The sequence below is a fragment of the Setaria italica genome, chromosome VIII, assembly GCF_000263155.2.
Source record: "Setaria italica strain Yugu1 chromosome VIII, Setaria_italica_v2.0, whole genome shotgun sequence".
Classification (NCBI taxonomy): domain Eukaryota; kingdom Viridiplantae; phylum Streptophyta; class Magnoliopsida; order Poales; family Poaceae; genus Setaria; species Setaria italica.
In genome coordinates, this window is record NC_028457.1 from 35660234 (window position 1) to 35680381 (window position 20148).

The 20148-nt window shown below is 49.6% G+C and overlaps 1 protein-coding gene across 1 annotated transcript; it reads right to left on the reverse strand.

The window, feature by feature from the left end:
- Positions 1 to 14190: 14190 nt before the first annotated feature.
- LOC101767817 (vegetative cell wall protein gp1-like) lies at positions 14191 to 15441 on the reverse strand. Its single transcript, XM_014805702.2, has one exon. It carries the CDS (start codon positions 15437 to 15439, stop codon positions 14438 to 14440), a length of 1002 nt encoding a protein of 333 aa, XP_014661188.2. The 5' UTR covers positions 15440 to 15441; the 3' UTR covers positions 14191 to 14437.
- Positions 15442 to 20148: the final 4707 nt, after the last annotated feature.

Below are 20148 nucleotides of genomic sequence, written 5' to 3' on the forward strand. Positions count from 1 at the left end.
CGCCCCCGCACCATCGCCTCCACGACCTCGGCTCGTCTCATGGAAACAAGCACCGTGACAACCCCACCTACCGCCACCGCAAATACCAAAACGTCCCCAGCGGAGCCCACACACACAGCCACACAAACGAAGATGGCAGCCAAAAGCTCCACCTTGAAATCCGACGCCCGCACCTCAGCTCCCCACAAGCGCGTTAGATCTCCACCCAAATTCCCCCAAACCGATTGATCGCCGCAACATCGACCACGAAATCTGTTGGGGTTCGTCCTCGGGAGAAGCTGGACCACAACACCACACCAAACAAGCAATATTCTTCCTTAGATTCGGAACAGTGAGAGAGATAGAACCAGGTGAACCGAGTGATCAAAATAAGCAAATGGCCAAAAGTCCTCTCCTCTCACCCCTTGGTTTCTTTTATAGGGAGGAGGAGGAGGAGGTTGTTTATAATTTTTCCATTGGTGGGGCTGAATATTACAACAAGATTCCTAAAATATTACAATAAGGCTCCTGGATGCTGCAACCAAGTCCCTAACCCTTATAAATAAGTCCTTAGACCCCGTTTTGGGCCTCTTTTACACACAGGGGGTTTATAGCCTTAGTCCACCTAAGGCGTACCCCCAACAGTAGCCCCTCATCTATTCGGTCTTGGCCGGCACAACAAGACCTAATAGTTGCTCCTGTTAAAAGAGGCTCAATTACAACCCAGACTCTTGGCTGCGATGAGCTTTGATCTGCATGTGGCTTCACTCTTGAGTCTCGATCATCGGGACCTGCTTCAGAAGCGAGGTAGTCGAAGTAGTCGTCGTCGATGGTAGATCTGCATGTGGCTTCACTCTTGAGTTTCGATCATCGGGACTTGCTTCAGAAGCTGAGGTAGTCGAAGTAGTCGTCGTCGGTGGTAGTTGCAACACCTTCGGACCTTCTCTCGCGGGCACCAGGCAACTAGGATAGACCGGTCCTCCAGTACGCCCCCAGCCCCCTTTGGCTGGTCTTCGCGGGAGAAGTTCCGCATGTAGTGGAAGTAGTCGATGCAGTAGCGGTGGCCGAGGTTGAGTTGTACGTGAAGTCAGTGATGACCTCAATGCTGATGGCGATGCCGAGGGTGAGCCCCTCAAGTCGATGTAACGGAGGCGAAGTCGAGTGTGATGCCAAGGTTGAGCCCTTTGAGCTGACGTAGCGGCAGGACGTGAAGTCTCGGACATTGTAGAGGTTGGTCTTCCTCAAGCCAATGTAGCGGATGGTGCCGAGGTTGAGCCCCTTGATAGACCTGACCTTTTCGGAAAACTCAAACCTTTGAGATATGTTAGTATAGTAGGGATATCAATAATAGCGGGTTGGCTGATCGGTTTCGCATGTCATGGTGACAAATTATCTTAGCATGTTGGCTGCATCCTGATGCCTTTAGATACCTTCGATCGAGGGTAAAAAAGATTAGCCCAACAGTGCTTTGCAATTGCTGGTGTGGAATAGGATTTTAACCATCGAAGGTAACATAATTGCCTATGTACCTGCTTTGGTCGGTTCAACAGGCTGCTATTGGCTTCGGGAGAGTTAGCTGAATTACTCGGGCAGTGGTAGCTTTAGTGCATGCATGTAGAGTTTCTACAAGTGCGAAAGTTTTTTGCTTTAATGCACGCAAACGTACATTGCTATGCAGTTGAGGAGGCTCGGGTGTTCGGCTGGCTTCGGAAGTTTGAGCCATTTATCGAGGTCCACGATGTCCGCGAGCTTGAGGGTTCAGCTCGCGGGCTTCTTAACCCGTTTGTGAACGCGAGGATGCCGTGAAGTCGGCGCGAGAGAGATTGCCGCGAGCTGCGAGGCTGGCCCGAGCGAGGTTAGCTTGATGCAATACCCGGATGCAAATATGTTAAAGGTTAGTAGTAATTGAAATGCTTTAAAGATACATAAAAGTGCAAAGTACCCCAAGGTTAGGAGCCTCGAGGTTAACCTCTTTGTCACTTATTTTACTTGTCTTATCCTTGGGCACGCTAACTTCTTGTTCCATGCGACTGAGTTTCCAGGGAACAGCTTGGCCGTGACGCCTAGATTGGCTTACGCCTGTACGCATGCAAGGGTATAACAACACTTGTGGCTGTATGCGGGGGTGACGCGTGCGAAGGTAAAATATATGCGCGTATGCATGCCTGCTGATGCATTTTTAGCATACGCATGCGGGTGGCGAGCCTGGGCACTTTGTGTCTCCCGCCTGCACTATTGCTACGCGAAGGTTCGCCAGCTTCGAGAACTCGGATAAGTTGGCTTGTGGTGCACGTCCGCGCTTGCCACGAGGGTCGGCTCTGGCCGCAAGGGTAGAGCTTGCCACGGAGGTTACTGCTAGCTGCCTAGCTGCGAGGGTAACGCTAGTGAGGTTGCTGCGAGGTTACAAGGCTTGGCAGCTGAGGGTTAAGGTGATGGATGGAGCACCGTTTAATTGCTTGGGCACGTGGCCATGCACTCGTAGGTAGAAAGTGAACTGTTTTTTGAAAAAATGTCACCCCCCTCCTGCCGCTTCGCGCGACAGGATGCTCAGCCCGAAGGTTGCTTCGCGCTCGATGCCATCTCCGGTAGTCGAGGCTGACTCTTCTTGTAAACGAGAAAAACGGGTGTGAAAACTATGCCTTCGTGCGCATATAGCGTGCTTTGGTCTGTAGTATAGTGTATATTATTATTGCTAGGCTCTCCCGGAGCTGCTATCTTTCCTCCGCGTGAAAACGCGAGGCTATGCAACTTGTTGTTGCACTGAATTTTTGATGGAATCACACTTTTCTCCTTCGCATAAAGGCGCGAGGGTACACAACTTATTGTTGCACTTAATCATGGAAATTCACACTCTCCTCCGCATACCAGTGCGAGGCTACGCAACTTGTTGTTGCACTTAATCATGGAAATTCACACTCTCCTCCGCATACCAGCGCGAGGTTACGCAACTTGTTGTTGAACTTAATCATGGAAATTTACACTCTCCTCCGCATACCAGCGCGAGGTTACGCAACTTGTTGTTGATGCGATTCGTGGATAAAAGTAATGCGTCCATGCAATGTGATGATTTGATGCATGCTTTGACGAGTATGAATGAAATGCTTGCATATGCGAGGGTATATATTGTAGTTATCATATCATCAGCCCTATAAGAGAAGGTAGTTTCGATAAAACTTGAGCACGTGATAGAGTGGTTCTCTAAACTGTCTTGATCAACCTCCGAAGGTTGTGACTTGGTGCTTTGAAAACCACTTATGGTGGAAGGTCAATGACTGATGAAAGCCAATAAAAATAATTCCAATAGTTGATGAGAGCCAAATGTCCATGAGATATGTCGCTTGATGAAAACCAACGCACCAATGAAACCAATATAGCATGCCCCAATTTTTAACTTCGATTACCAGGTGAAAACCAATGTTCCTATAAAAAGATACAAGGGTCTGGTATACAAGGGTTAACTTAAACGGACAAACTATTTACAATGGTGAGAACCTGCATGTTAGACAAAGGGAATTTCAATATATGAGTTGTAACCTGTATGATTAAGGTCCGTGAGATAGTAGTAATACAAGTAAACAGATAAGTCGACAAAAGATTGCTCGTGCTCAAGCTTTTGTGGACTTACTTCTCAAGCGTCAAGCTCTAGTCGATATAGCAACTCTTGGTTGCTTCGACTATCAATTTGAACTTAGCCTCATCAAGGATAAGACATTGTATTGAAAATGAGATTAGCTAAGTCCTGCAAGTTAGTGAGAAGGATTTCTAAGGAGAAGAAATGAGTTTCTAATTGTAACCCCTCTAAGAATCTAGGCAGAGTATGCAGAGTTAACATAACTGCAAAAAACTTAACTGCAGCTTGCAGGTTACTGCGAAAGCAGAACTCTTGCAGGCTTAAAGTGGTGCCGAAATACTTATCTGGGGCATAACGGGCAACTTCGTGCTTAACTTGATCGTAGCTACTAGAGGCGCCGGGCAGCTTTAGGAGAGTTTGCCAATTTTCCCTATTTCGGAGGTTAGAGTTTGCCTACCCGCTAGCAGCTTTGATACTTGCAAAAGCTTGGTGGCTCAGCTGGTGTTTTGCAACCACGCTGAATTGGAGTTTGATTAGAGGTTAATATAAGACTTAGCTTCTGTCAGTTTTTTACCGAGGCTAATTTAAAGGCATCGAAGGTAACACATGGCTTCGCTTGTTTCAAGCAGCGGCAGGATAGGCTCAGCTTCGTTGGCCATGCTAGTGGCGACGTAATTATAATAAGATGCATGCTATTTTGGCAGTATGACGAGGTTAAAAGGAACCATCACGAGGCTTGCTTCCACGAGGGGCGATTTTGCCGCGAAGGTACCGCAACCTCGCGGGCTCTGTGAGCGAGGGTTCTTTCGTATGAGCAACTTCGAGGCTTCAACAATATTTATCGCGTAGTGCACAAGCTAAGTAAGAGGTGCATGCATGGGGATGTTACACATTGTAAGGTATTTAGAAAAAGCTCGCTAGTAATTTAAATTTGTGAAACTAGAACCTAGCTCGAGGTTACTTATCTGGCTCATTGGTCGAGGCTGCAGCCTGTAGCTCTGCGCTTGTTTCGTGCGCAGCCGGACCTTCGAGGTTCCAAAATTCCGCAACTTGGCTCGCGGAGCTTCCGGGAACAACTTGACTTGCGAGGTTCCGCAGCTTCGGCTCCCGGTGGGGGTTCCAGCAGGTTGGATAGGGTGGCAGCTTACTTAGCGGCTTTGCTGGTGAGACCCGTTGCCTCGGTGCTTGCAACTCTTGGCTTTGGCTTCCTTCACGTGCATGTGCTTGCATGCGTACCTGGCCTTGCAGCTTGTTGGTAGCTTCGATGCCTGCCCTGGCAGTTTCCGGTTGCGTGCAGTTGTAAGCTAGATTATTAGCTGTTTTCCTAAATAATAGCTTCGCTCGGCAGCTGCGAGGTTAGCTTGACTGGCAAGGGTAAATTAATTTTGCTATATTGAATTTACTTCGTGAAAGAGGTGGCAACATGCAAGCATATTGAGGATGAGATAAGTACTCTGAAGGATACATGCTGCGATAATAGATGTTGGTTTAGAGAGGTTCCGCAGCTTCGATCTGGCAAGCTATATTTACGTGCTGAGGTAAGCTATATTATTAGCTGATCGCTTGTTTTGCGGACACCCGGACCTTCGATGGTTCATGGTTGAAAGTATAGATAGCCAAACGGGCGGCCCGGCCCGGCCTGGCACGGGCACGAATAGGCCTGGCCCGGCCTGTTTAGGCCCGCCTATCTGTCGTGCCAGGCCGGGCCGGCCCGCGTGCCGAAAGAGCGGCCCAGGTCCGGCCTGCTAACTTCTTACGCAGGCCGTGCCGGCCCGCTGGCCCGGCGGGCCTTAACAGCCTCACCGTGCCTGTGCCAGCCCGTGTAACGTTTTAATAAAAACCCCTCACCAGAATCTAATTTATCAAAGGAAGACATTTTCACATTTTCAACATATTCACAGAAACTTACTTTCAATATATTCATAGATTCAACTGATTCACAAATTCACCAAGATTCACAATCACAATAACACAAACAAATATGAATATTATTTTGAGCTGTTTGTATTGCTGCCTCATTAAAAACCTTTGTAGGTAAAAACTCACACCTCGTGAGAAAACCCTACAAAGGAAAAAAGAGTACAACCAGCTCATAAGTTCATTGTTCAGATACACTATACACAATCACACAAGTTCACAACTCAACTGACAACTCACAACTCACAAGTCACAAGATCTACACAAGCACAACAGCACAACTGCACAAGGCTTCTCACTTCTGAGTTCTAACTTGCTCCTGAACAATGACAGAGCACCAATAGGGCAGTAGGCATCTAGCTTCTGCAAAAAATGATAGGAGGATTAGAGATCTTCAAGTAACAACTAACACAAGTATACTGATTAGAAGTAAATGAGAGTAGAAAACTTACTCATCAAGATACAAATCCTCAAATGACTCTTCAAGTTCGGTATCGTCGACGGTATGCTGCAGTCTTGCATCTCCTTGCTCCCAATCCTTGATCAAAGCCAAGATCTCCACCATCTCAGGGGTCAGACGACGTCGCCGCTCCTCAATGATCCTGCCAGTGGTACTAAATGCAGATTCTGAAGATATAGTAGAGACAGGCACAGTCATAACATCCCTAGCTAAGATAGATAGAACAGGATATGATAACTTATGCTCATGCCACCAGGTCAATATGTTGAAGTCATCATCATATTGATTGATAGTGTCACTGTCTAGGTAAGCAGACAGTTCAGAAGCAGCAGCAAGAGAGGCACCAGTTTGAGCAGCTTGCAACAAAGCACTAGCAGATTGTCTCCTAGACAGGGAGGAGGAAACAGAAGTAGAACCCAGGCCAGCACCAAGGCTAGCAGCAGAATAAGTAGATGAAGCAGCATGGGAACCAAAGATCTTACCCCAAGCAGTCTTCTTCTTACCTGCAGGGCCTGGCTGAGTGGCCCTCTGCATCCTCACAGAATCATACTTAGCTTCATATTTGCCAAAGATTGTAGACAATTCAGCTCTTACATCAGTTAAGTAACTAGAATAATCCTTACCAGTTAGCTGAGACATCAGCTGAAGCACATTGCTAAAACCAGTAATCTTAGCTCTAGGATCCAATATAAAAGCAAAGGCATAAAGCATAGGTATATCAGCCTAATAAGATAAGAACTTAGACTTCATGGGTGCAACAACATGTTTCAGATCAGCATCATCAGCATAGAAATTAAGGTGCCCAGCTATCTCAAGAATATGATGCAAGATTAATGGAGCAGTAGGATAGTAAACACCAGACAGAATAACAGTAGAATCATAGAATTGTTCAAGAAATATCAGAATCTTTTCAGCAATATACCAGTGTAATTCTGTCAGAATTGTTTGACCTTCAACCAAACCATATTGAGTGGTTATGAACTGATGGATTGTGGTCTTATGGGGCAATAGATGCTTCAACATGAGATAAGTTGAATTCCATCTAACATCCATGTCCAAAGCAAACTTACGAGGACGGACACCAACAGCAATGCAATATGACTTGTATGCCGCAATACGTTGGTTAGAACAATTCAGGAATGAAATTGCAGTTCTAAATGAACTAAGCATAGGCTTGAAAACATCAAGGCCAGCCTTAACAATAAGATTAATGATGTGACAAGCACAACGCTGATGAAAAAAAAGTCTACCCATGTAACCAGTCAGTGAAGGATGAAGCTTACCAATGGCGGCAGTGTTTGCCGATGCATTATCCAGTGTGATAGAAAATATCTTATCATTTAAACCATAATCAGTAGCAACAACTGTAATGCGCTCAGCAATATTATCAGCATTATGAGAAACATCAATTAAACGAAGGCCTAAGATCCTCTTCTCTAGTTGCCAATCAGCATTCACATAATGAGCAACCACACTAAGGTAATCTTCCTTAGCATTACCAGACCATATGTCAGATGTAAGAGCAACAGAGGAAACAGATTGCAAAGAAGCCAGGAGTTTAGTACGACGCTCATCAAAATACTTAACAAAATCTCTGGTGGTGGTTTGCCTAGACACACAACTGAATCTAGGATTATGAGCAATATTAATATACTCCTCAAATGCATCAGACTCACCAAAGCATAAAGGAAGGTCTAGTCTAGCAATCAATCTGCACAACTGGATACGAGCAACATCAGGATTGTACTCCCACATATGGAGAGAGCCATCAGGATTGTACTTGAGTTGGGATTGAGCCATACGTGAAGCACCTAGCAAGACTGGGCACTTTGGAAGGTGCCTATGCAAGTGTCCAGTACCACTAGCAGACTTACCAGAATAAATTTTCTTGCAATGTAGGCACTTAGCACCAGTTCTTACCCTCTTGTTATTCTTTACCTCGTACAGAGGCTCAAAGTCATCCCACACCTTAGAGGTGCAAGAACGAGTCCTCTTGCTGCCCGTACTCTCCGAGCCCGGACCAGCACTAGAGCCAGCAGCAGCAGGTGCTGGAGAATCTCCAGGACCTGGCTGAGCATCGGGGACGACACCACCGAGCAGCGCCCGCCGATCCGCCTCCAAATCAGAATCATCATCTCCGGTCTCCCCCATCAACCGCAACTCATCATTGAGGCAGGTTGGATAGTCGTCGTCCATCCTCGAGCACACCCGGAACCGGAACACACCCTCGAGCCCTCCACCGTTGACGTCGTCGCCTCAGCGGCTCCGTTCCTCAACGACGCGCGGCCCCTGTAGGAGACCTACACGATAAAAGAGAAGAAAGTGAGGGAGGCGGATCTGTGAGGTGTCGAAGAACGGAAGAAGAAGAGGAATGAGAGGAGTGAGGATGGTGTTTACCTGTGCAGCCGGAGCCCGGAGCCGGAGAAGACGAACCGCAACGGTGGGGAACCAGGGAGTGAGGCGGATCTGCGAGGGTCGGGGGGAGGAGGCGACTAGGCGAGGAACCGAGGGAGGCGGAGGGCCGGAGGGGCTAAGGGAGAAGCGGGGTTACGGGGAGGGAGGCGGATGGGTGACCGGCGAGCCGGCGGCGAGCGAGGATGCCGGATCTGAGAGGGGACTAGGGGAGGAGCAGTTACAGGGGTAGGGAGGCGGAGCCGGCGGAGGGGCCACCAGCAAGCCGGCGGTGGGCGAGGACGCCGGATCTGAGAGTGGAGGAGCAGTTACGGGGGGGAGGGAGGCGGAGGGGCCACCGGCAAGCCGGCAGCGGGCAAGGACGGCGGAGGATCTAGGGGAGGAGGCGAGGAGCCGGGAAGGAGCGGGGAGGAGGCGAGGAGCAGGGACCGGGAGAGAGCGAGAGAGAGACAGAGGCGAGGCGGCTCGATGCGGGAGGGAGCGGGGGCCGGGGGTAGGGTTTCCGCCGGGGGCGGTCGCGTGGCCTTATATACGGCCGTTTGGCCGGGCCGAGGCAGGCCTGGCAGGCCTTAACAGGCCGTGCCGGCCGTTGCTGGCCCACGGGCCAAATGGGCCAGGCCGTGCCGGGCCAGCCCACGTGCTGGGGTAGCGGCCCAGGCCCGGCCCGTGATGTAGGCTGGGCCGGCCTGACCTGCAAGGCCGTCGTGCTGGGCCGTGCCTGTACCGGGCCAAAATGTCGTGCCGTGGGCCGGCCCACGGGCCTCGGGCGAAATGGAAATCTATAGTTGAAAGAGTACTCTAGAAGAGGGTCGCGCTTGCATGCGAGGGTTCGGCAGCTTGGAATCTGGTAACCTTGCAGTGCTGCCGTAACGGCTTCGCTCGGCCAGCAGCTTCGATAGAGTTAGCAACTTTGGCCAGTGGCTGGGAACTCGAGGTTAGCTTCGGGCACTTCACGAGAGCTTACTGTTAGGGCCGTGCCTAGGATCTCTAGATGCACATCTAGTCGGGATCATAAAAGACAGGAGGGTCATGGTGTTCCTAGTGTGTGTGCCGAGAGTGAGAGAGAGAGAGAGATAGTGGTACCTTCACCCCTAGAGGTGGGAGCAGCAGAGCTGCTGGCCATCGCGGGTTCGCTTGGTGGAGTCTGCGCAAGGCAGCGACGCGCAGTGCCGAGTCCGGTCGCCGGTGAGGTGGCGGTGGTGCTTCCCGCCGCTACTGCGCAAACCTAGATCGGTAGGTGTGTCAGTGGGGCGGCTGGCTGCGGCAAACCTCGTGAGCCGAGCCGGGTCCCCCACCCTGTTTATATAGCGCAGCGCGACAGGGGCCCACCACCCATTGCTAGGGTGAGCGCCCTCGATCAGGGCGCGGATCAGGGTCCCGATGGGCCTTTGGGCCCATTGGGAAAGAGATCAATCTAACATTCTCCCCCTTGATCTCATCATTTACTTTTAACTTTACACTTTTCACTTTTATTCGTTTCATCGTAGATTAATATGTAGAGCATGCCTCATCGTCACAGCTTAATCGCCGATAGAATCAACAGCTACAACACACCTCTCTATTTTGAAATAATTCTGTTTCTTTTGGGCCTTTTCCAATCCAGGAATCATAGGCTTTCCCTTAAACCCATGCCGGCTAAGTGTTCTCTGAACACATTGGGTGGTAAGCCTTTCGTGAGCGGATCCGCAAGCATATCTTTTGTTCTTATATGCTCGAGACTTATAGTGCGATCCTGAATTTTGTCTTTCACGACATAAAACTTTATCTCAATGGTTTTGGAAGCATTGCTTGATTTGTTGTTGTGAGCATAGAATACTGCTGGCTCATTATCGCAGTACATCTTTAGTGGTCTGTGAATACAATCAACCACTCTCAATTCGGGTATAAATTTTTTTAACCACATCACCTGCCCCGTGACCTCATGACATGCTATGAATTCTTCATGCATCGTTGATGATGCAGTTACTTTCTATTTTGAGGTTCTCCACGAGATAGCTCCTCCCGCGAGAATGACTTGTTTTTTTGGGACGGACGGAGTATTTTGCATTTTGAGGACACATAATACAGAAGCACAAGTACATGTCAATTGTCACACAAATGCAACCAGCAAGTTTCGGATTGGCCCTAGCGCACGCCGCACTCGCGTCAGTGTCAGTTCGCAAAGTTTCTCGGAGGGCATTGTTGTCTAACTTGGATGAGTACTTGTCGGCCGGCTAACGGCCATCAAGCCTAAATGTCTTACTGCTGGAATGTACCCTCGTGGACATTCGGGGTTGCATTCTCCTATCATCATGCGAACCTGTTAGCAGGATACAATGATGCCCTTGCGCGTGGATGTCGGCTTTTATGCCTTGAGTTGCCGTTATTCTGTAGACTAAATTTGGACACTAGAAATTTGCAGCACCTACGTAGGACTAATGTACGTGCGCCTAGCTTAGGTACATGTGTGTAGACTTCAAAATAACCTAGGTAAGATTTGTAGAGATATATGTGCTCACGCGTGTGTGTGCGCTCATCACCATCTTACCCTTATAAGCAGTCTCAGAGTGGACTACTGGTAGATCTTGGTATGGGCGAAATATGACCACGCATGTCTTGATATCGATTGTCACGTCGCTTACCATCGAAACAATGGCTGAGCTTAAGAGTTGTATCCTGAGTACAAAAAGATACACCAGCGGAAACCTAACCACACTACGAAATTACTAACTCTTCCCAATGGTGTGTTGCTCACAACTGATCACACTAATATGCTATGTCTTTCGTTCGTGTTCCTTCTGCTAGCGGTCCTCTACCTTTTGGATTGACGCCACTCCAACAACATTAACTGCATCTGTTAAGATTCAATTTTTGTTGAATTTGGATTTCGAATTGGTCCCATTTTCCCTGAGACTTGTAATTTGAAGCACGTACAAAAGATTAATGCATGCCTGACTTATGTACGGTTAGATAAATTTTGGAACAAGACCTATTTGAGTATATAGACCCTACTACAGTACTTTGGCTACCTCGCTCCTAAGTGATAAGAAGTCAAATGAGTACGAAGAATTCCTTTAAAAGAAAATGAGCATGAAGAATTGGCTTTTTTGAGGGACATATCAAGCATGCACAAGCAGATCCGTATGATCATGGACGAGTTTATTCCAAAAAAAGCTGCGCTAAAGCATGCATGCACCCGCGACAGGGGGCTTCTATAGTCGTATACAACTTGTGGAATTTGGTTAACCAATATAACTTTAAGTAGGCCCAAAATAGAGGATCCAAACTCAACATTTTAGAAGATTATTACATTCAACATTTTCTGAAAAATAGATCAACATTTAGAAATAGCAGATTCAACATTTTGGTAACATATATATATCAACATTTGAAAAACACTACCTTTAACATTTTGAAAAACCTATTTCAACATTTCGGGAGAACGGATTCAACATTTCTTAAAACATGCATCAACATTTTGAAAAAAAAAATCACTTTCTTCTTCAGTGATGGCAGTGGACCACAGCGCGCAGCAGCAGCCGCAGCGGTGGCGGGTGCTGGCGGGCGTGGCGCGACGGTGGCCCGCGGCGGGCAACGCGCATGGTGCCCCGAACGTGGCGGTGACGGTGGGGCTTGCATGCCCTTGGGACGACGGCGCATTGATTGGGCGACGGCATGCGCGGAGCAGCATGCGAGCTCAGGGGCGGCAACGCGAGCTTGGCGGCGGCGGCCATGGAGGGGGCGTGCAGGTGGAGCTAGGGTTGGAGGAGGACGGGTGGAGCTTGGCAACGAGCTTGGCGGCGGCGGCCATGGACGTGTGCATCCAAGGACTGATATTATTTTGTACGAATATAAAAGAATGGAAGTTCAATAGAAAAAAAAAACTTCCGAAGCCGTATAAGTTCTCCGCCCGCGCCAAGCCATGAACCGTAACGGGCCTCCCTTTATTGGCGGCTTCTCTGGGAAGGCCCGGCCGAATGGGCTGCATGCACCAGGGGAAACTGCATGGTTGGAGCAAACGGATTCTCTATTTTGGTCTCAGTCGAGACCAATGGAATCGTACCGCGTAGCAGTGTTTCGGTCTAGAAAAATTGGATGAAGGGCAAACCAAATTCAGTCAATTTCAGCAGGTGCCAAATTGATAATAGCATCGGTGATAGAATGATCATAGCATCAGAGAGGTAGTATGGCAATAGCGTTAATGCAGTTAGTTTTCATAACGCCTTTGATCTCCGTGTGTGTTCAGCAAAAAATTAATGCCTAGTCTGAACTTCTACGAATTCGGAAACAACCGAAGCTCATGCAACGATGCAGCTTATAGTTCTGTTAGTAGGTAGAATTGACAAAAGATATATAACTACAAAAGTTTGGATTATTGCAGTGTTTTTGACTGATTAAGCTACAAGACTGAATGCCTTGTGTCAGTTCACACCCATAACATCTCAGAATCTCGTGCTAGCTCGGGCAGAGCCAATGCAGCAGACGGTAGCTATAAGTAAGAACATCGACGTGTTAAGTTGAGTGAAAACAAGGTAGCACCGTTGGTCTTCGGGGATCCCACCGGCTTGGCCGTGTACGTGGTGGAGCGGCTGCCCACCTCCTCCCACGATCCGGCGGCCTCCGGCTTGGCGCCGTTGGTCATCTTCGGGAGATCGGTGAAGATAAAGCTGCCCATCTCCCCGTTGGCCACCGCCGTATCGTCCTCGGGCTTGACATGCTTATTGGTGTTGCCGCCGGCCGCCATCGCATCGCCTTCGGCCATGGGGCGTTTATTGGTGGTCGTGTCGAGAAGTCGCTCGTCTCGCCACCGCCGCGCGCTGCCCGCCATCTCCTCCTCGTCGTTGTCAGACTTGGGGAGCATACCCTAACCTCGAGAGAACTCGATGGATCGACTGATCGAGCACTAACCTCTCCCTCTCGGTCAGATTGCCAGGATGCGGCGGGGCGGTGGCTACGTCACTATGCCGCACGTGTCGTGTGAAATCAGGTAGACGTAGACGTACATGTGGGCCATGGTGTGCCTGGGATCGGATCGGAGGAGGCCCAGCCGGGTTGCACGTGCGCAGCTGCACTACTAGGAGGAAATTAAACTGCATGCGGGCCAGCATGAAGTTGAGGCGGACTTTGTACAGATGTTGTGCCTTGGTCAACAGCTCGATCGTCGACGCCTGCCTACGGAGGAGCAGCTCCTCGGCGTGCTCGCCGGCGCCGCCCGGTAGCCTCAAGGAGGCGCAGGATCGGACGAGGGCGTACGTTTAAACAAAGCCATTTTTGGACCAGCCTACACTCATAATTTCCATCCACCCATCTGATCCAACGGCTCATGTCCATCCCTGCCTCACAACTCTACCTTCCTCTGCCATCGTCTTCTGAAGCACGCACGCACGTACACAGGTGGCGCCGCCATAACAAACGGAAATTCCAGCGCCCATAGCTCCCTCCACCGACGCTGGCGAGCAACGTAGACGAGCCCTCGTCGGGGAACTGCCGCCCCCCCCTCCCCCCCCGCGCACCCCATTTTTCAACTCTGGTGAGCTTATTCATGGCTTGTCGCCCCTGCTCCGCCCTCCTTCCTCATCTCCGGCAGCTCTCGCCGCCGAATCCGACCCGCCGCTCACTCCCACGCAAACTTGTCGCTGGTGCTCGCTCCCGCCACCTCCACAGGCCATCCGGCCGCCCACCAGCTAGTGGCGCCTGCATCGCCTTGCCACCCCGCCACCACCTCCTGCCTACCTTGCCGCTGGAGCTCCCTCTAGGTCCGTCAGTGTAGGGAGCCAAGAAAATACTCGAGCATAGTTTACCTTTCCCTTTAAACAAAACCTGGTATTTCAGTAACATGCATGGATCCAACATTGGAGACAAATGTCGATCATGGTTCTGTGAATGGCACTCAGTAATAATATTTCAAATTTCAGGGCACGTAGGACGTGCATGTCGCACAAATGCAGTACACATGAGCAGGCCAGCTCCTGTAGGCACCATACTAGTGAATCATCGGTCTCCGCACGCAGGCAGATGACCACATAAACGACGACTTATTTAGTATATATGTAGTGTGAGTATGGGTAGAAAAAGCTTGGCGCACATTTGTGTTGTGCGTGCGAGGATGTTGCTCAAGTTCAGCCTCGACGGCAGGCGATGGGGCCCTTGACGTTGGGGGTGGGGATGGGTAAATAAAGGTTCGTAGAGTAATAGCACAAGCATTTCGTGGTGCTGGTGCCCGGGCTGGCATCAGCAATGTTTTTGGAGACAATGAGAAGAAGGATATTGCGCTTTAGATACACTGGGATGGCGCTTAGAAATGCCTTCGAGTCATCGAAGCCTGCAGGACACACGGATTGGGTTGGTGGTGGTGGTGGTGGGGGAGTCGGTGGTGGTGGTGGCGGGGGAGTCGGTGGTGGGGGAGTTAGGGTGGGCATGGGAGCAGGCTTTGGGACAGGTGTTGGTGGTGGCGGGGGAGTCGGTGGTGGTGGTGGCGGGGGAGTCGCTGGTGGGGGAGTTAGGGTGGACATGGGAGCAGGCTTTGGGATAGGTGTTGGTGCAGGCGTCGGGACCGGTGTCGGAGTAGACGTGGGTGCAGGTGTCGGAGAAGGTGTCGGGACTGGCGTCGGAGCAGGTGTAGGTGCCGAAGTCGGAGTAGGTGTCGGTGCAGGAGTCGGAGCCGGCGTGCGTGCGGGCGTTGGAGTGGGTGCTGGGACTGGCGTGGGTGCGAGCATTGGCACAGGTGTCGGTGCAGGAGTTGGAGATGGCGCCTGTGGAGCCCTAGGTGCTGGGGTAGGTGCGGATCTAGGAGCAGGTGTCGGTGCCGGTGTCGGGGCCGTCCTTGGAGCTGGCGTAGGAGATGGCGCCTGTGGAGCCCTAGGTGCTGGGGTAGGTGCGGATCTAGGAGCAGCTATCGGTGCCGGTGTCGGTGCCGTCCTTGGAGCTGGCGTGGGAGCAGGCGTAGGAGATGGCGCCTGTGGAGCCCTAGGTGCTGGGGTAGGTGCCGATCTAGGAGCAGGTGTCGGTGTCATCCTTGGAGCTGGCGTCGGAGCAGGCGTAGGAGATGGCGCCGGTGGAGCCCTAGGTGCTGGGGTAGGTGCGGATCTAGGAGCAGGTGTCGGTGCCGGTGTCGGTGCCATCCTAGGAGAAGGAGTGGGAGCAGGCATAGGAGATGGCGCCTGTGGAGCCGTTGGTGCTAGTGGTAGGTGCGGATCTAGGAGCAGGTGCCGGTTCCGGTGTCGGTGCTGTCCTTGGAGCAGGCGTGGGAGCAGGCGTAGGAGAAGGCGCCTGTGGAGCCCTAGGTGCTGGGGTAGGTGCAGATCTAGGAGCAGGTGTTGGAGCCGTCCATTGGAGCTGGCGTGGGAGCTGGCGTAGGAGATGGCGCCTGTGGAGCCCTAGGTGCTGGGGTAGGTGCGGATGTAGGAGCCGGTGTCGGTGCCGTCATTGGAGAAGCCGTGGGAGCAGGCGTAGGAGATGGCGCCTGTGGAGCCATAGGTGCTGGGGTAGGTGCGGATTTAGGAGCAGGTGCCGGTGCCGGTGTCGGTGCCGTCCTTGGAGGTGGCGTGGGAGCAGGCGTAGGAGATGGCGCCTGTGGAGCCCTCTGTGCCGGGGTAGGTGCGGATCTAGGAGCAGGTGTCGGTGCCGTCCTTGGAGCTGGTGTGGGAGCAGGCGTAGGAGATGGCGCCTGTGGAGCCCTAGGTGCCGGCGTAGGTGCGGATCTAGGAGCAGGTGTCGGTGCCGATATCGGTGCCGTCCTTGGAGCTGGCGTAGGAGATGGCGCCTGTGGAGCCCTAGGTGCTGGGGTAGGTGCGGATCTAGGAGCAAGTGTCGGTGCCGTCCTTGGAGCTGGCATGGGAGCAGGCGTAGGAGATGGCGCCTGTGGAGCCCTAGGTGCTGGGGTAGGTGCGGATCTAGGAGCAGGTGTTGGTGCCGTCCTTGGAGCTGGCGTGGGAGCTGGCGTGGGAGCAGGCGTAGGAGATGGCGCCTGTGGAGCCCTAGGAGCTGGGGTAGGTGAGGATCTAGGAGCAGGTGTTGGTGTCGTTGTCGGTGCCGTCCTTGGAGGTGGCATTGGCGCAGGCGTCGGAGATGGCGCCTGTGGAGCCCTAGGTGCTGGGGTAGGTGCGGATCTAGGAGCAGGTGTTGGTGCCGTCCTTGGAGCTGGCGTGGGCGCAGGTGTAGGAGATAGCGCCTGTGGAGCCCTAGGGGCTGGGGTAGGTGCCGATCTAGGAGCAGGAGTGGGTGCAGATCTCGGAGCTGGTGATGGTGCAATCCTAGGAGCTGGCGTGGGAGCAGACCTTGGGGGTGATCGCTTGGCCTGCGAAGATGGCACAAGCACGAGTGCCACGACCAGGAGCAGGAGCCCAGGGTAAGTTATAGACCTGGACGCCATTGCTAGCCGCGGATGCCTCAGCCATGTGTGTATTCCCAAGTATTTATAGGCTTGGTCACCGGTAGCCAGCTCGCGTCGCATTGGCCCTAGCGCAAGCGCGTCACTACAGTATCTGGAGCAATTTTGTCCATAGGGGTATTGTTGTCTACTAATTCCGGTGAGTACTTTGCTGGACGGCACACTGATGAAGCTGAAATGTCTACTGGTGGAACGTGCCCTCGTGGACATTCCAGGTCGTCGCATTCTCCAATCATGCATGCGAACGTCTTAGCTCATCAGCATGTAGGACAACGCCCCATGTGCGTAACTGTTGCTGTTGGTTTATGGTCTTGCTTCGAAACTGTTAGCAATTTATTTGCAGCACGTACGTGACTAATGCGCGCCTAACTTAGGTACATATAAAAAGTGGACTTTCAAATAACCTTTGTAATTAAGATCTTTTCTAAACATGCTGTAGAGGCACATATGCTCACACGCACGCGTGTGTACACTCTTTGTAAACACATCCGACTAAAATTGATGGATCTTGAGGTCGGCAGAATTATCGCATTTATCTTCATACTAATGATCGCATCGCCTACACACGAAATCTAACCACCGAAACTCGCATTGAAATTACTAACGAATCATAACATTTTTGCTTAGAATTGGCAACACTACATCATCTTTCAAGTTCCTTCCGCTTGCAGTTCTCCACCTTCTGGATTGACGCCCTTTTCACAGCATGGTCGAAGCCCCTCCTTAGACTTCATCATCCCTCAAGCAGTCAAGCTTGGGTTTTGTCGTATTTGGCTTTTGAATTGGTTCCATTTTTCCTAGAGACTTACTATTTGTAGAACGTACATAATAAGACTGATGAACGCCTAACTTATGTACAATTTGATATTACCACTACGACTTTGATTATCTTAAAGGAGATAACAGGTCAAACGAATCTTACTCACTGGATACATCAATTTGAAAATTTTAAAAAAAACATGTGTGTGTAATTATTCATGCATTCATTTGTAAATCGTGGATGAATTCTTTCTAAATAGTGCGCTAATCTCATTTCCTATTCATCCAAGCAAGCTTTACGTATGCACCCAACGAGGGAAAAAAATTGTACCAATATTTGTCACGTTGGAGTTTAACGAACTTTTCTGCATTCACTTAAAATACACAGCATCTATCAAAAAAGGGAATAGCATTAATATGTACACATGTATTTATGTTACAAATTATGGAGCTCACCAGGCATTGTACACATGTTACAACAAAATTTGACAGTTACGCATGTTGCTCATAAATATCATAATATGTTTATAGAACGTTCCAGTGCATGCCTGGTTCGAACTTTAATTGTATATAACGAAATACTACTTCAATTCCCTAAGGTCCCGTTTGGACCATTGGAATTGAATTCCATCCTAATAATTATAATTTAGACACAAATTAATTAAGCTAATATAATTGTATGTGGAATATAGTTGTATATTATAGTTGGTGATATGGGAGAGATACTTGTATGCTGCACTTCTACTATAGAGAAGCAAGTCTAAGAGCGTGCTATAAGAATTGAATTCCATTCTAATAACCATAATCTATAGAATCAATTTCCATCTCCCACTCCATGAATTTAAGATAGGCTTATATCTAAACTTTGGAAAGTTGTGGAATGCCACATTCCAACATAAATTAGCCTACTCCATTAAATAGATTCCAATTCCTTGGACCCAAACGGGGCCTAAAAAAATTAGACTTGTCACATGCTACCATAATATGTTATGGGTAGCGCCAATGACCACTTCCCTAAAAATTGGACTTGTGGCATTTCATTACACCTTGTTACATATAACACAACTATTGCTCCCTAAACAATATTGAACCAGTCAGGTGGCATAATATGTTACCGATTTCGCCATATCCCCATTTTCCTTTTCTTTGAAATCAGGATTCCTTGTATAATTTCATGCATCTCTTAGTTTTTTTAATCATTAAATTCATTATTCGACATAGTCTAGCAGCCACGAGTAGAGAACTGACTTTCGATGCGCCCCCTTTTAATTCCAGTTTAAAGTAGGCCCGGTACAAAAGGGGATGCGCGGAGCTTTACTCCCAGTTGGTATTTGCAACCGGAACTAAAAGTCACCTTTTGTCCCGGTTCAAAAATCAGACACCCGTAGGGACCCTTTAGTCCCGGGTGAAAAAATCAGCTACCCGTGGGGGATCCTTTTGTCCCGGGTGGTAAGAATAACCGGGACTAAAGGTCACCCTTTTAATCTCGGTTGGTGTTACCACTTGGGACTAAAGCTCACGACACCAACCGGGATAAAATGGGTCTTTTATCCCTGTTGGAAACTCCAACCGGGATAAAAGGATCCCTCACGAGTGGTTGAAAAAGAACTAAAGCCCTTGGACCCTTTTATCCCGGTTGGAAACACCAACCGGGATAAAAGGGGGTCTTTTATCCCGATTAGTATTACAAACCAGGATAAAAGGGTCCCCACGTATAGACTAAATCCTTCGGACCCTTTTATCCTGGTTTGTAATACTAACCGGGATATGTTTCCAACCGGGATGAAAGGGTCCCCACGAATTAGTATAAAAGGATTGGATCCCCTATATAGTTAGGTGTGGTGTGTAGGTGGAATGGCAAGGAAGCTACGCGCGAGGGTTGAGGTCGTGGGTTTGAATCCCACGAACTGCGCACGCGCATATTTCACGTGAAAATCGCGTGACTTGTGACTTGCGCATGTGGGGAGGTCTCCCTGGGACCCCCCAGGAATTATTTATTTTTCAAATCTTTTTGCAAAACCATTTATCCCGGTTGGTATTACTAACCGGGATAAAAGGGGGCATGTGCCGCGCCTGGCGTGGCAGCCCATTTAGTCCCGGTTCGTAATACCAACCGGGACTAAAGGAGGTATCTTTTATCCTGGGTCCCTCAACCGGGACTAATACTCAGTTTTCTACCGGTGAGCTCATCTCTATTTGAGAGACTCCACTCGCTTATTCCAATTCAGAATTGTATTGTGCCTTACATTACATGTAGAAAACCAATGCTTAGGTCTAACCCACTTGATACTTTTTACCCATCATGTTATGAAAACCCATCACCATGCCATGCTAATTTCAGGTTAAAAGAAGTTACAACGGCCCATCACCATATCATGCTGCGTTTTTGTAGCATGACATGGGATTTCATATTAACAACACGGCAGTTTTATTTGCTGAGTGACATGTCCAAAATCCTACGTGATACGTTATAGAACATGTTAGTGTTATTTGTCACATTGCATGATGTTACATGTAATGGCAGCATGAAAGGTAGTTAGATATAATTGGAGGACATTTTTCATACAGTTTATATTTTCTAAAGTAAAAAATATATAAAATTTATTTCTTCTATTACCTCATAGAAGGTAAGATGTAATAATAACATCTAGATCTAATAACTAAATGGAAAGTCCACGATCA